Below are 15,634 nucleotides of genomic sequence, written 5' to 3'. Positions count from 1 at the left end.
CACAGAGCGAGATGGTAAAAGTTTTAGCCCAGGAATTTTCTGTCCATAATTTAATGGGAGAAGTCATGAAATTGCATGTTAACTCTTCATGCGCCGCTCAGGATACTTGGGGGGGGGAGGTGGTCCTGCTCATTGGCAGCGGGCACTAATTGCTGGAGGGTGGCATAAGTTGCAAAGTTTGAGTCCATGTCACTGACAAAAGACGTGCTCCTGCTGCAAATTTCTAAGCCAGCTGCTCCCCCCCCCCTTCTCCCATCCTCATGATTGATGACATTGGCCAGGATCCAGCATAAGGAAGGGTTTTGTTCCTCCAGGACTACGCACGAAATGAGATCACATCACTTCAAAGACTTAAGGGGAGGGCTCACAGGACAAGCCCCATAAATTCCAGCCCAGGGTGTCAGGCTCCTGCAGTCATGATCCAGAGTCATTCAGAGCTAGTTGCCGGTTACTAGCTGAGCACATCCAGCCTCTGCAAGGCATTGAGGACTTGTAGCGAGAAGATTTACCAAGCGAGTAGATCTCCTCTTGCAACTTTACGCAACCGAGAACCTTTGCGCAACTTTGTATCGATTTGTTTGTTCACCTCCTTCCAGAGCTCAGGATGAGGTGTGTGAAGTTCCTGCTGCCCTGCATGGCAGCTTTGGTCTATGCCCGGATTGTCCTAGGTGTATCAATGGAAGAAGAGCTGGTGGTCCCTGTCCAGCAGGACTCTGCTCAGGATGGCAAGGTGATATACCGCCTGGATGCATTTGGAGAAGCCCTCACCTTGGAGTTAGAACCTGATCCTAGCTTCCTTGCAAAGGACTTTAGACTGCAATATGTGGGTAAACCCAAATCCAATGGAGAAGACTTTGCAGAGCTTCCACCTAACCTGGCTGACTGCTTCTACTCTGGCACAGTCAATGGAGACCCATCTAGCAGTGCAGCCATGAGTCTCTGTGCAGGGATCAGTGGAGCGTTTTATCACAGAGGAGAAAAGTATTTCATCCAGCCCAGTAACCACACATTGACCATGGCTTCTTCTGACACTATGGTGCTGCATCTTCTGAGCAAGAGGAGTCGAGTCAAGGCAAAGTGTGGAGTCACCGACGTCTCCAAGCAGCAGCTGGATTCCGAGGAGCCACAGCCTAAGCAACCTATGGCACTACCAGGTATGGTGCACTCAGTTTAGTCATGCAAAATGTAATTTAAAAAAAAGTTTTAAAACTTTTTTGAAAACTTTTTTTTTTCTTCCACTAAACATGAAAGTTGCACAATTTCTATGGTTTGGGTTTTCTGAGGCCAATGAATCAGTAGGGCACTATGCCCAGGAGTCATGCCAGTCACAAGGCAGTGCAGGCTGCAGAGGCACATGAAGCTGGGTGGCATAAATGTGGAAGTTAAGGTGTTAAAAAATATGTAGTTGGAAATGACATCATTGCAAAAGATTGGACATGCCGGCACTTGTAGACAGGTCTCCTTAGAAGTAAATTATACCTTTCTGTCTTCTTGCACCTTGTTATACAAGACTTGTAAAACCTAAATTTCCATTCATAAAAATATAGTTAATTGTGATAACAAAGCAGACATTATAGAGGATTATTGCAGCCTGGAGGGGGCATTAGGTTTGTCATGTGCAGAATGGGTTGAGAATAGCTAGCTGGGGCTGAGACGGTTAATCCAGAAGCTGAAAGTCAGGACAAGGGTATAGTGTCTTCGAAAGGTGCTGCGGTTTCAGGGTCAGGGAAGCAGGCAGCCGTTTGGCAGGAGTCACAAGTACGATTCTGTGATTACATGTGGAAGTGAAGGATCTTACATCAACTTCTTCAATGCTAAAAAGGTGGAAGGTGACTCAGATCTTCTCTAACTGGCCAAACGCTTGAGTCTTGGTGAAGACCCCAAAAATAGATACAAACTTTGCAACTCGGCTAAATTTTATTTCATTCTTTGCAGGATCAGGAAGTTCCAGGAAAAAGAGGTTTGTCTCCAGCCCCCGGTATGTGGAGACCATGCTCGTGGCTGACCAATCTATGGCCGAATTTCATGGGAGCAATTTGAAGCACTATCTCCTGACCCTGATGTCAGTGGCTGCTAAGCTTTACAAGCATCCCAGTATCCGAAACTCAATCAGCCTGGTGGTGGTGAAGATCCTTGTCATCTATGATGAGCAGAAGGGACCTGATGTGACATCCAATGCTGCCTTGACATTGAGGAACTTCTGCAGCTGGCAGAAGCAGCACAACCCACCCAGCGACCGCCATGCGGAACATTACGATACGGCAATTCTCTTTACAAGACAGGTAATTGGCTCCCATCCTAATCTCCTCTCATAATCCTATAGATATTAAATTTGGGTAAAATGTTCAGAACTGAGCTAAAAATAAAGTCAGCTGTAAACTAAGGGGGAAGAAAGAAAAACTTCTTGTGCTCTCAGATGTTTATGTGCTCTCCAGCCAGGGCTTCAAGCCAAAGTTAAACATTTACTGCCAAACTTTTGTCCTTGATCTAATTAATATTGAAACTGCTATTTTGTTTTTTAAGGATCTTTGTGGAGCTCAGACATGTGATACCCTTGGGATGGCCGACGTTGGAACCGTTTGCGATCCAAGTCGCAGTTGCTCCATCATTGAAGACGATGGCTTGCAAGCTGCTTTCACCACAGCCCATGAACTAGGTATGTGGCTTTACTGTAAGACTGGGATATAGCTTAGTCCTTACATAAACAATTCAGGAAGGAAATGCTTAGTTTAATGTTTGTCCGGAGACAGCAGAAGGACGGGCTTGAGATTTTACGCCTATAGAAAACAGAGAAGAATGTATCCTCAAGTGCTAAAGCATTTGCCATGAGGAAGCACTTGGGATGTTTGCAGTCTTGATATTGGCAATATATTATAGGAAGACTTTCCTCAAGTGCATTGTTGAGTTTAGAGAAGTGCAGTGAAGAGTTCCGGAAAAAAGTCTCTTAAATATATAACTAATCCAAGAAAAATTTATATTTCCAGGTCATGTGTTTAATATGCCCCACGATGATGCCAAACAGTGCTCCGGATACAATACTGAGAACCGGGATTCCCATATGATGGCGTCTATGCTCTCCAATCTGAATAGACATGAACCATGGTCTCCTTGTAGTGCATACATGATCACCTCCTTCTTGGATAATGGGCATGGTAAGTTCTCCTAACCAAACTTATAAGATGTTTCTGGGTTATGTTTTTGGGCATATTACATGCATGATAGGTTCTTCCAGAACTTTCCTGTAGGTCTTGTCTGACTGTGATATAACAGACTAGGCATGTAGTCAAGAGAGATGTCACAGGCTGTGAGAACATGTTCTCTGATACTAACATATTTCTCTATTGCTTAATTAGGGGAGTGCTTATTGGACAAGCCAAGCCGACCCATCCAACTTCCATCAGATCTCCCTGGAACGCTGTATGATGCCAATAAACAGTGCCAATTCACATTCGGAGAGGAATCCAGACATTGTCCAGATGCCGCCAGCACGTGTACGACCTTATGGTGCACCGGAGTCTCTGGAGGACTACTCGTCTGCCAAACTAAACACTTCCCGTGGGCTGATGGAACCAGTTGTGGAGAGGGGAAGTGGTGTCTAAAGGGCAAGTGCACCGAGATGACAGACAAGAAACACTATGAGGTACATTTTATGCTTCTTCATTTTTTTCATTTTGCCTATTTTTATTCCTTTAATCCCAGACCAATACCTGAAGCAGTCAACTGTAGAAACCATTTTATTTCATAACTGATAATGTCCTTAGACCTAGGAGACTTTAAGAAGTCTAACTCAATAAAACTATCAGCTCTCAAAACAGTTGACTTTTTAGATGCGTGGAACTGATAGATATAAGTTACTAATTTTTCTAAATTATTTTATTACAGACTCCTGTGCATGGTGGTTGGGGAACCTGGGGTCCATGGGGAGAGTGCTCCAGGACCTGCGGTGGTGGAGTCCAATACTCTGTTCGAGAGTGTGACAACCCAGTACCAAAGGATGGTGGAAAATACTGTGAAGGCAAAAGAGTTCAATATCGATCATGCAACATCCAAGACTGCCCTGAAAATAATGGTGAGTGACTTGACTGTTTGTTCACGTCCTGAACATAGTTTACTATCAAAACAGTGTCCTCAGGTTCTAAACGTCAACTTTTAATATCTTCTTCAGGCAAGACATTCAGAGAGGAGCAATGTGAAGCTCATAATGACATCTCCAAGTCTCCTGGAAGCGGGCCCAATGTTGAATGGACACCTAAATTTGCAGGAGTCCGTCCAAAGGATCGTTGCAAGCTTGTGTGCCGTGCGAAGGGCACCGGATTCTTCTTCGTGCTGAGCCCCAGGGTAAGTTAACAGATTCAGACTTCTATTGTATCCAGGCATAGGACTTATTATGGAGCACATCTTAATGTAAAACCTTCATACTACTCACTTAGTAGTTTAGTATTACTATATACCGTGGAGATAACACGCCATGACTTAATCTGGCACAGATACTACCTGATGATACTGTGATGGTACAACTCTAGTCTAAAGCATATATACCATATAAGTGATCGTCTGTAACATCTAGAACATGTAGAGCCTGAACTTTTATTGATTTTAATCTTTTTTTTATTTGCACAGGTTGCCGATGGTACTCCTTGTAGTCCCGACTCGACCTCTGTATGCATCCAAGGTCAATGTGTCAAGGCAGGTTGTGACCGTGTAATAGGTTCCAACAAGAAGTTTGACAAATGCGGAGTGTGCGGAGGAAATGGTTCCACCTGCAAGAAAGTATCTGGAACATTTACCAAAGCAAGGTATGTCCATCACTTATTAAGATTTCCGACAAAGTGTAATCTACCATTTAGTATTAGAAAGATCATGAATGGCACAACAGTTGCATGTGATCTTCAGTCACTTATACCATAGACTCTTAGGGTGAGATATTTTGCACGTTCATAGTTAAACTTATTGGAATAAAGTCCAAATGAACCAGTTAATAATTAAATGCTTCCTGTTTTTCACACATTTGCAGAATTTTATTGTGAATGCTAATTTTTCTTATTATTTTTTTGTAGACCTGGGTACCATGATGTAATCACCATACCCGCCGGTGCAACCAACATCGAAATCAAGCAACGCAACACCAGGGGTTCCATGCACGATGGCAGCTACTTAGCTATAAAGGCAGCAGATGGCACCTTCATCCTCAATGGTGACTACACATTAACCACCTTGGAACAAGACATTTCCTACAATGGCAACTTTTTGACATACAGTGGCTCTACCGCATCTCTAGAAAGAATCCGCAGCTTCAAGCCATTGAGGGATCCCATTACCATACAGGTCCTCACTGTGGGAGATTCACATAGACTGAAAATCAAGTACATTTATTTTGTCAAGAAAACAGCTCAACCAGAAAAGCCTTTGAATAAGAAGAAAGAGTCCTTCAACGCTATACAAGAAACAATTCTCTCTGAGTGGGTTATCGGAGAATGGGGTGAATGCTCAAAGACTTGTGGATTAGGCTGGCAGAGAAGATCTGTCGAGTGCAAAGACTTAAGGGGTCAGCCTTCAAAAGACTGCCCCGACGAGCTCAAGCCAGACGACGTCCGCTCATGTGCGGACATTCCCTGTCCCCAGTGGCAATTGGGAAATTGGTCCGCATGTTCTAAGACCTGTGGGAAGGGTTTTAGAAAGAGACTCTTGAGGTGTGTATCTTACGAGGGGAGCAACCTTCCTCAGGACAACTGCGACCCTCTAAAGAAACCAAAACATCTAATAGACTTTTGTACTGTTTCCAACTGCAGTTAAACAGCGTCAGAATATTACTAGGTTCTTTTACGAAATATCATAATGCTGTAAGCGGAAGGTCAGGTAGAAGGTGTTTGTCGATTGTACAAACCGAAGGATGGAAAGTTATTGAGCAGGAACGGTGCAAATATCTGCTGGTTGGGTTGGACCAACAGGTTGAAAATGTTACGTAGGTTTTGAAAGAAGGGCATATTATTGTCTCTACATCCTTCATCTTCAGACCCCCTGGGGCATTATGGCTTTGTTTTTAAACTTTTTTTGGCATATGTTACCAGTTAAGTTTAAGCCATAGAGCCCAAAAGATGGCGGCCATATTATGTATTACAACAACTCGGGTTCCTTTAAAATCGTAAACCCGTCAATGACATGTTCTTAAGGGGCCTTTAGATATTTTAGGATTTTGTCCTTGCTTAGGTTTAGCCTACCTCAGTTACGAAGGGCAAGATCGGGAGCTGGACGTGATCGGTATCATTCAATATGGCTGCTATCATATCACAGTATATTTTTTATAGAGTAATAAATCCATTCCAGATTAGATGGATCCAGATATTTTTGGGATTAGAATACAGGTTGATAACATGGTACATTTTAACCCCTACTTGACATTATGAGATTATAATAGTTCACCATAAGTTTATGTGATCATACAAAGCCTTAAAGTGACCGTATACCTTTAAAATTTCTCCCGACACTCAGATTTTAGTTGAGTGTGCATGTGTTTTCAATGGGAAGAAGGGAGAAAGACACTGCCAGACATCTCTGATGGCGGCCATTCTGCCGTAAAAACAAGGGATCGGCATGTTCCACTGACATCATCTATTAAGAGAGTTAGAAGGGTTAGGTTGACTTTGTTCTTATGTGAATGAGCACCTCTAGGCTTGTAGACCATCATAAAATAAAGTGCAGAAGGGGGTGTTAACCCTTTGTCATACACAAGTGACATAAACAAATCAAGTCTTTATATATGTATTACCAGAACTTGTGTATTATAGTAGTACGGCCCTCCAAAAATCTGACAACCAGATGTGAATTCTCACCCTCAAGGGTTTCAACATCTGGTTCAGCTCTTCAGAGGAAATCAACAACATAGACAATGGGGTGGGGGAGGGGAACACTAAATTTTAGGCCAGTACAGAGTATGAGATTGTATATACATAGAGATATAACATAAAAAAAAGGTATATATGCTCTATATTCCAGATATGGAATTATATTTGGTAGACAGTCCTGGGGATAGCAGGTCCATCCGCAGCTGTTGGCCGACCGGCATGTGTCAATTATCTGTGTCAGGTTGGAGAATATGACTTCAGTGAGTGAGTGTGTGCGTGTGTGTGTATATATCTATAGACTAAGTATACTTCATAAGTATGTGCTTCAGCTCCTTCCGTGAAGGGATCCTTCAATGACACATCATATACCTATTTATTTTTGTACAACCAGTCCGATTATATTTTAAGTTATCGCTTTCTATAACAAGAAGAAGAGTATTTATGCATTATTATTATTATTATTATATGTTACTAGAACTATTAAAAGAACACGTTGACATTCCCTGACATCTTGTTTCCTTTCTTGATTTTCTCTTGTGGTTACGTGACGTCTAGTGAGCACAATATTTTGATAGTAGATACGGAGCAAATCTCTTTGCTGCAGCCACCACTAGAGGGAGCTTCAGAGGTTACCGCATACAGTTAGGGCATTAAACTCCCTCTAGTGGTGGATGTTGGCAGCCAAATACAGAAGTGTAACTTTAAGCTAATTATCCCAAATGCCAACTCTCTACCAGGGCCTACAGCTATAATGTATTGTACTTTATATGATTCAGGGGCACTGTTTAACCCCCCTACGTCTCTGGGAATGCATTCGCTCAAACTATACCCCTATTATCTATTGATTCCATGTCTATGCAGAGGATTTGGAACACTGCATCAGCAAGACAAAGATCTAAACAGTGAAAGTCACTATAAGGGGTTATGCTTATAGTGATCTTGGTTGTATTGATCTATAATAGACTTTGCTATGGGTACATATTGTGTGCCATTTTGTCATGTGAGACTATATTGCAGAGTTATTCCACTCTAAGCACTATATGTACATAGGCAGGGTAACTATGAGTCTGTAGTAAGGACCCAGATGGGCTACTGGTACCACCGTACTAGTGTCCAGTAGATCCTCTGTATTAAGGACCCAGTTGGACTCCTGGTACTAACGTACTAGTGTCCAGTAGATCCTCTGTATCAAGGACCCAGATGGACTCCTGGTACCACCATACTAGTGTCCAGTAGATCCTCTGTATTAAGGACCCAGATGGACTCCTGGTACCACCGTACTAGTGTCCAGTAGATCCTCTGTATTAAGGACCCAGATGGACTCCTGGTACCACCATACTAGTGTCCAGTATATCCTCTGTATTAAGGACCCAGATGGACTCCTGGTACCACCGTACTAGTGTCCAGTAGATCCTCTGTATTAAGGACCCAGATGGACTCCTGGTACCACCGTACCAGTGTCCAGTAGATCCTCTGTATTAAGGATCCAGATGGACTCCTGGTACCACTGTACTATTGTCCAGTAGATCCTCGGTATTAAGAACCCAGTTGGACTCCTGGTACCACCGTACTAGTGTCCAGTAGGTCCTTTATTCACTATCCACATATTCCTGTACAGTACACTGTGTAAGAACATGTATACATAGGATGTATAGGTAGCATCAGCCAATGAGATTATAGTAATTATTACTCAGGGGCGGGGCAGCAGTGATCTGATTGGCCGATCTGCATGCAACCTCAGATTTTTCATGTCTCCAATCATTTTGTTACATCAGGTCCAATGGGATGTATAGGATTTCCCAATATTATGGGATATTTTCATTAGAATTCCATAGCTGGCTGTGTCATCCTCTACCTGGGGTGTTGTCTCTCTTACTCCATAAACATCTGAAGAGAGGGAGTCCAGTAAAAAGACTTTACGAGACTGCGGCTACACAGGGAAAGTGTTACTTCTCCTGAGATGCAAATGCTGAACATATGTTATGCGATGGACGTGGACAAAGAAATGCAAAGGTGAAGGCTCTGCCGAGGTGTGATGGGCTAATGATGGCTGGTCACTCTATGTACACAGGGTGTGCGGGATTCCTGCATTACACTGCCGGGAGGCCACGCATTACTATGTAGAGTAGACGCCTGTTTACACTGGGCTGTATACATAATACATAATACATGTAACATGTGAGATACATATCAATAGAAATGTAAGTAGTTCTCCACCTGCCGGTGGTAATTACTACTAGAAATACCCCCTGATGATGTGGGGGGGTGGTGGGGGGGGATTCTGACCTTTTTCCAGGGGCTGCAAAGGATTGGAAATGTTGCAATTCAATTTGTCCAAGGGTATTCCCTTTCTGTATTGAGGGCACATGCATTCTCAGCCACAATGAGGAAGCATGTATATAGGGAGCACCAACAGAAGACTTTATAGCCTTATTATACTGCCGTATGCCCACGTCTATGACTCCGTATGCCCACGCCTAACCCTAATCAATAAAATTGGCATTGATAGTGAATCCATGTAATACAGCCCGTGACATAGAGGTTCATCTGCCATCAATACAACCTATGTGTGTAGTGGTTTAACCCTCAAATACTGGACGTCTCCTGATTGCACTACCTCTAACTACCATCGGGGGCAGCGTTTTGTACGGTATCTTATATCTAACTGCTTCACAATCTATAAGGTGCTATATATTGGCCTGCAGCCCAGTTTATGGCACAAATCCAACTTGAATGGTTGCCAAATGTTCTGAATTTCCCAGGATTGTCCTTAATTTTCACCAAGGAGCTTAGATTGTCAGATCCTGTCCATAAGTGGGTATAACAGGGGTCACCTCAATACCTCAATTTTAACCTGGGAAGAGTTGGTATACCCAAGTCAACCCATATTTGCAGTGAGGCTATTCGCAGGTAGTCCTGTCGGGAGAGTTCAGCTGTAGCAGAGCCGGGTTTGTCCTCTGATAACACTCATTATATGGCCATGATATGTTATCTGCGGTTCTATTTTGAACTGTATGTAAATCCGCTGGGGTTATCCTAATATCCTGCTATAAAAATCCAGATAAAGACTTGAGCTTATGTGCTGTTTGTCATGTTTCGTTGTTGCATTGGCAGACATAGACATAGGCGAATGCAAAACCGGTCAATTCTTGGGCAGTGATCGAACTGCATCGATATATACAGTATGTGCAGAGATTTCTGTGTTCGATATGTAAAGCAACAAGGGACTGGTCAGTTTTTGAAAAAAAAAAAAGTTCTTGAGGCTGGAAAAATGGTCAATCGTAAGGATCAGAGCATCTGTCTAGATGGACAGGTCAGAGTGTCTCCAAAATGGTAGGTTCCTATCAAAGTGGTCCAATGAAGCGCAACGTATGAAGACATAACGGCACCACAGGTACTGAAGAATCATAGATGTATGTGAAGAGTAACAGATAAGAAAGACCATCTGGTTTAACCTCCAAAAAGGGTTGGGCACAGGGTTGGGTAGCTGTAGACATATTGACCAGTGTCCTTCAAGAAAGCACCATCATGGTAAGAAGATGGTGGTGAAGATGTAGTCGTTTGGGCAATCCTCTGCTGAGATACCATAGTTCCTGGCTAGAGATGACCGGACCCAATGTTAGGGTACGGCCTACAGCCATTTGACCCTACTATCGGGTCCACTCATCTCTAGTTATGGCATTATGTGGATCTCACTATGACAGGTACCACCTACTCAAACGTGGTACACCCCTTCATGACAACCAAATTTTAGGGGCTGTAAGCAACAACTAAAGGTGATGACTTGGCCTCCAAAGTTCCCAAATCTCAATCAGTTTGATCATTTACGGAAAATACATGTCTGATCCAAGTAAGGCCAAATCTCACTACTTACAGGACTTAAAGAGACTCTGTCACCAGATTTTACCCCATTAAACTATCAGCCCCCTCAGGTAGGGTGAGAAATTTCATTTCTTGAATTACCTCTTTTATGTGAAATCTCACCCGTTTACCCATAAAAAGTGACAATGAGCAGAGAAGAGTCAGATTTTGTCTCCAGTTTAGAGGCTGCAGGGGTAGTGCCCACATGTCATTAGTATAACAGCTATGTTATATATGGTGTCATATTAAAGATAAGAATCTCATCTTTCGGATCACATCAGGATTGTGGTTCTGTGAGTAAGGGATAAAGGGAGTTAATGAAACTGGATCTTTATCTGCAACTCACATTCCCAACTATTACTGTAACTGTCTGTATCTCCGGTTCTGTAGATCACAGATCCACAAGCCTAATGATCTGAAAGATTGCATCTTTAATATGACACTAAAAACCTGTTTCTAGGGCCCTATAGAACTGAAGATAGAATTGCTTGAAGTGACGCTCCCCCGGCAGCCTCTATTAGTGACTCATCTCAAATATGATTCTTTTCTGCTTATTTTCACACAAGCTAAAAGGAAAAGCTCTCCTGGCGAGGTCTATGAGGGTCTGTGGTATGTGAAGCGTTTACAAGAGTTAGTCGTTTGGGATGGACCTGGGAGTACATTTTGGAGTGTCCGTGACACTTTTGTCAGCTTTCAAGCGGTAGTGGTGCGGTGCTGGGAATCTCTCCTTTTACCGTCCCTTATAGACATTTTCTGCGGGTTTTACTGTTATATATGTAAAAATGTTAATTACCTTGTTTTTCGAACTATAAGGCGCACAAAAATCCTTTGACTTACTCAGAAATCAAAGGTGTGCCTTATAGTCCAGTGCGCCTTATATATGAACCGTACTTACAGACAACAGCTGCCTTGAACTGTGCACAGGTCTGCCACCTGCTGGTCACTCATCCTTATAATCAGGTGCGCCTTACAATCCAGTGCGCCTTACATATGAACCTAGACGTTTTAGCTGGCATTTATTGATGGTGCGCCTTATAATCCGGTGCACCTTATAGTCCGAAAAATACGGTATGTAAGATTTTATTTATTTTAATGTTATTTTAATACATTTTTCTGATGTAAAGTTGTTAATAAAGAGGCTGCTAAGGCCGCCACATTCCAAACGTCACTATGGTTTCCTGGTTATTGAAAAGGGGTTTGGGGTTGGTATCCGGAGTTAGGTGGGTTGTCTGTGGATAAGGGCCTGGAGCACATCGTGAGTCCCCTCATCAAGACCAACCTACAGAAAACATAATGATATATTGGGGGATATTTACTAGGGGTCGTGAGCCACTTTGCTTACGGACTTTGCACGTTCTTTTCGGGGCAAACTGCTTGCATAGGTATTTAAGAAGCGTCCGCGGCACATTTGTGTTGCACCCAATCCTTTTGTGGCGCGGCTGCACTAGTCCCTATGTTAAAGGTGCACCCCAAAAAAAAGTTGATGCGCTCTATCGGGGCAGCATTGGGCGCCATATTAATGAAGAACATGCACCATAAATGCTGAATCTGGCGCCCCCTGCACACCACACAGGACACTGCACGTAGTACAGACTGCACAGTTCTTAGTAAATGTGCCCCATATGTTTATTTTGCAGGATCTGTACCCTCTTAATATCATCTCCTCGTCCGTTCACCCCCGTGTATTGAGCAAACGTCTGGCAGGAAATCTCTATAACGTGGCGTGTTCATTAAGTCAAAAAACTTGAGATTTTGCCAGAATACTGAAAAAAAAATTGCAATCCATTATGGAAAGAGCTGCGGGAGAAGAGGCCAAACTTGCTTTGTGTCTGTGTGTGGGTAGCAATAAGTGGAAAAGATTCACAAAACACAGAATAAAAAAAAAAGGGAAATCTGTCGCTTTTAACCCCGGGGATGCTGGAGGGGTTTTTGTGCCTCTGTTCGGGCCGTATTTGCAGCGGGCGTTGGGCTTGTCAGCGGCTGAGCGTTAGCAGAGCCGAGTTCCCTTGTATAAACAGTGGATGTGCGGCTGCACGGTGCAGACGTAAGCTATCTAAACACTGTAACCAAATATTTATCAGCGCTGATTAACAATTTATACGTTACACTTTGGATACGTTCCTCCTTGGCTCTTCTTCTCGCTACGTATAACAACACTCCAGTTGTATAATCGCTGTCAGCCCTAAGAATGCAGATAAGACGGACTCGCGGAAGATCAACCTCGTTCTGCACCATCACTAATGGATGGGTCACACTCCGCGCCCCACCAAAGCCTCCCCTACCACCAAAGAGACTCCAATGACCACACATGATGCCTTCTTTTCTCTCCTCCTTACATCTCTTGAAGGGCCTAAATACTGTTTTAACCTCTCTGATTCTTTGTATGACCAGAGCCATTTACATATCAAAAGACCAGAGATGTGGCAGATTTCACATCCCCATGAAGCTCTCAATTTGTCATGTCACTCGGCCATGAATGAGGCGGAGGAGAAAGGTCTTTCCTCGTCACACGTCTGGCTCAAGGGCCTTCAAAGCTCTGCAAAGTTATGGGAATTCCGATTCGGATGGACGTGTGAAATTTAGGGATTTTTGTTTTATTAACTTCCTATAGAAGGGACTGATAAACAGGATGATCGCCATCTAGTGTTCAGCTAATGGAAGTGCAATCATTGAGTCTATAAAAAATTCTAAATTTTCGGTCGCTAAATGACTTCCTGTGTGATCTCTCCCTTGTTTTTCAATTTGGCAACTGATCCTCGTAAAAAAAACAGGCCAGTGTATGGCGGAGACACTGAAATAATTACCGAGCGGTTACACAAGCGGTATTAATTACTGAATGAGGCATTATATAGGAAACAGAAGAGGCTTTCTCTTCTTATGTAAATGCAATGAATGTAAAGGGAAGCTGTCGAAATCACAGGAGATTGTAAATATAGATTTGCTTAATTTGTTGCTTGTCCGTTTGTATGGTTCATTTTCTACCCCCTACCGATGGAAGAGAACCTGTGTTACCCCAGTTGTTTGCCCTGGCCTGTTATTACAAATATATATATATGTGTGTGTATATTTCAATCTCTTCTTGTTGACTAGTATTGGTCCCTGTGGCATCACCAGGCTCTGCGACATTGACGGGCAGTGGAGACATTCTGTCATTTAGTCATCTATTAGCAGTTTGGAGACGGTTACTAGGGACAGTGTACTGTAGGCCCGAGACGGTTACTAGGGACAGTCTATTTTATACACAAGAACGTTACTAGGGACAGTGTACTGTAGGCCTGAGATAGTTACTAGGGACAGTGTTCTGTATACACAAGAAGGTTACTAGGGACAATGTACTGTAGGCCCAAGACGGTTACTAGGGACAAAGTACTATAGGCCCGAGACAGTTACTAGGGACAGTCTTTTGTATACACAAGAAGATTACTAGGGGCAGTGTACTGTAGGCCCGAGATAGTTACTAGGGACATTGTACTGTATACACAAGAAGGTTACTAGGGACAGTGTACTGTAGGCCCGAGACAGTTACTGGGGACATTGTACTGTATACACAAGAAGGTTACTAGGGACAGTGTATTGTAGGCTCGAGACGGTTACTAGGGACAAAGTACTATAGGCCCGAGACGGTTACTAGGGACAGTGTACTGTATACACAAGAAGGTTACTAGGGACAGTGTACTGTAGGCCCGAGACGGTTACTAGGGACAAAGTACTATAGGCCGGAGACGGTTACTAGGGACAGTGTACTGTAGGCCCAAGACGGTTACTAGGGACAAAGTACTATAGGCCCGACACGGTTACTAGGGACAGTGTACTGTATACACAAGAAGGTTACTAGGGACAAAGTACTATAGGGCCGAGACGGTTACTAGGGACAGTGTACTGTAGGCCCGAGATGGTTACTAGGGACAAAGTACTATAGGCCCGAGACGGTTACTAGGGACAGTGTATTGTATACACAAGAAGGTTACTAGGGACAGTGTACTGTAGGCCCAAGAAGGTTAATAGGGACAGAATACTGTATACACAAGACAGTTACTAGGGACAGTGTACTGTAGGCCCAAGATGGTTACTAGGGACCATGCACTGTAGGCCCGAGATGGTTACTAGGGACAGTGTACTGTATAAACAAGATGGCTACTAGGGACAGAGTACTGTATATAAAAGATAGTTACTAATGACAGTGTAGTGTATACACAAGATGGTTACTAAGGACTATATACTGTATATACAAGACGGTTACTAGGGACAGTGCACTGTATACACACTATGGTTACTAGGGACCATGTACTGTTGGTCCAAGGCAGTTAATAGGGAACGTATACCGTAGGCCCTAAACATTTACTATGGACAGTGTACTGTAGGCTTAAGTCATTCACAAGGAACAGTGTACTGTATGTCAGACCCGGTAACCAAGTACAATGTACTTTATGTCCAATACATTAGTCAGTAACAGTGTACTCTATGCTGAAGACAGTTACTAGGGACAATGTATTGCACATCCATGATGATTACTAGGGATAATGTGTTGTTAGCCCAAGATGGTATCTAGGGACACTTGGGGAAATGATTATGAGCCTGACCCATTTTTTGGTTGGGACTGACAAGTCCTAGGCATGAAGTTGTGTTGCTTGTAGGACATGTCTGTTGCCTAGATGGTAATGTATTATGTATGTGTGTTATGTCCTTGTGAAGAGGTTTTGGGGGCTCAGATTGAAAGAAGCAATGCTCAGATTTTGGGATTAAGGTCCAAATCTAGTAGAAGCAGTTGAGGCCTAGTTCATCTGGACATAAAAATGATTTGGTTGTACTTTGGTGATCTCGGGTACTCTGTACGCTGTAACCCTAAGATGCTGGTTCATATGTATCACTTATCCCAAGGATTTGTATGTGACTAACATCCTAATGCAAACGTTGGCAGGTATGTACTGTAT

General features: G+C 43.2%; 1 protein-coding gene across 1 annotated transcript; it reads left to right on the top strand.

Annotated features, from left to right (window-relative positions):
- Window positions 1-398: 398 nt before the first annotated feature.
- ADAMTS1 (ADAM metallopeptidase with thrombospondin type 1 motif 1) lies at window positions 399-7,349 on the top strand. The gene is made up of 9 exons (XM_072138598.1): window positions 399-1,154; window positions 1,936-2,282; window positions 2,524-2,656; window positions 2,985-3,152; window positions 3,354-3,640; window positions 3,883-4,069; window positions 4,166-4,338; window positions 4,621-4,796; window positions 5,058-7,349. Exons 1-9 carry the CDS (start codon window positions 605-607, stop codon window positions 5,791-5,793), a joined length of 2,757 nt encoding a protein of 918 aa, XP_071994699.1. The 5' UTR covers window positions 399-604; the 3' UTR covers window positions 5,794-7,349.
- The last annotated feature ends 8,285 nt before the right edge of the window (window positions 7,350-15,634 follow it).

The sequence above is a fragment of the Engystomops pustulosus genome, chromosome 2, assembly GCF_040894005.1.
Source record: "Engystomops pustulosus chromosome 2, aEngPut4.maternal, whole genome shotgun sequence".
Lineage (NCBI taxonomy): Eukaryota > Metazoa > Chordata > Amphibia > Anura > Leptodactylidae > Engystomops > Engystomops pustulosus.
The sequence above is the reverse complement of the archived record's forward strand: the minus strand, read 5'-3'. Positions and strand labels throughout refer to the sequence as shown.

What these genes read in the sequence shown, in the direction of transcription:
- ADAMTS1 (XM_072138598.1), top strand. Translation starts at nt 605, where the DNA reads ATGAGGTGTGTGAAGTTCCTGCTGCCCTGCATGGCAGCTTTGGTCTAT. An exon ending in AGACTGCCCTGAAAATAATG is followed by an intron (nt 4,070 to 4,165) that starts GTGAGTGACTTG and finishes TATCTTCTTCAG; the next exon opens with GCAAGACATTCAGAGAGGAG. An exon ending in GGAACATTTACCAAAGCAAG is followed by an intron (nt 4,797 to 5,057) that starts GTATGTCCATCA and finishes ATTTTTTTGTAG; the next exon opens with ACCTGGGTACCATGATGTAA.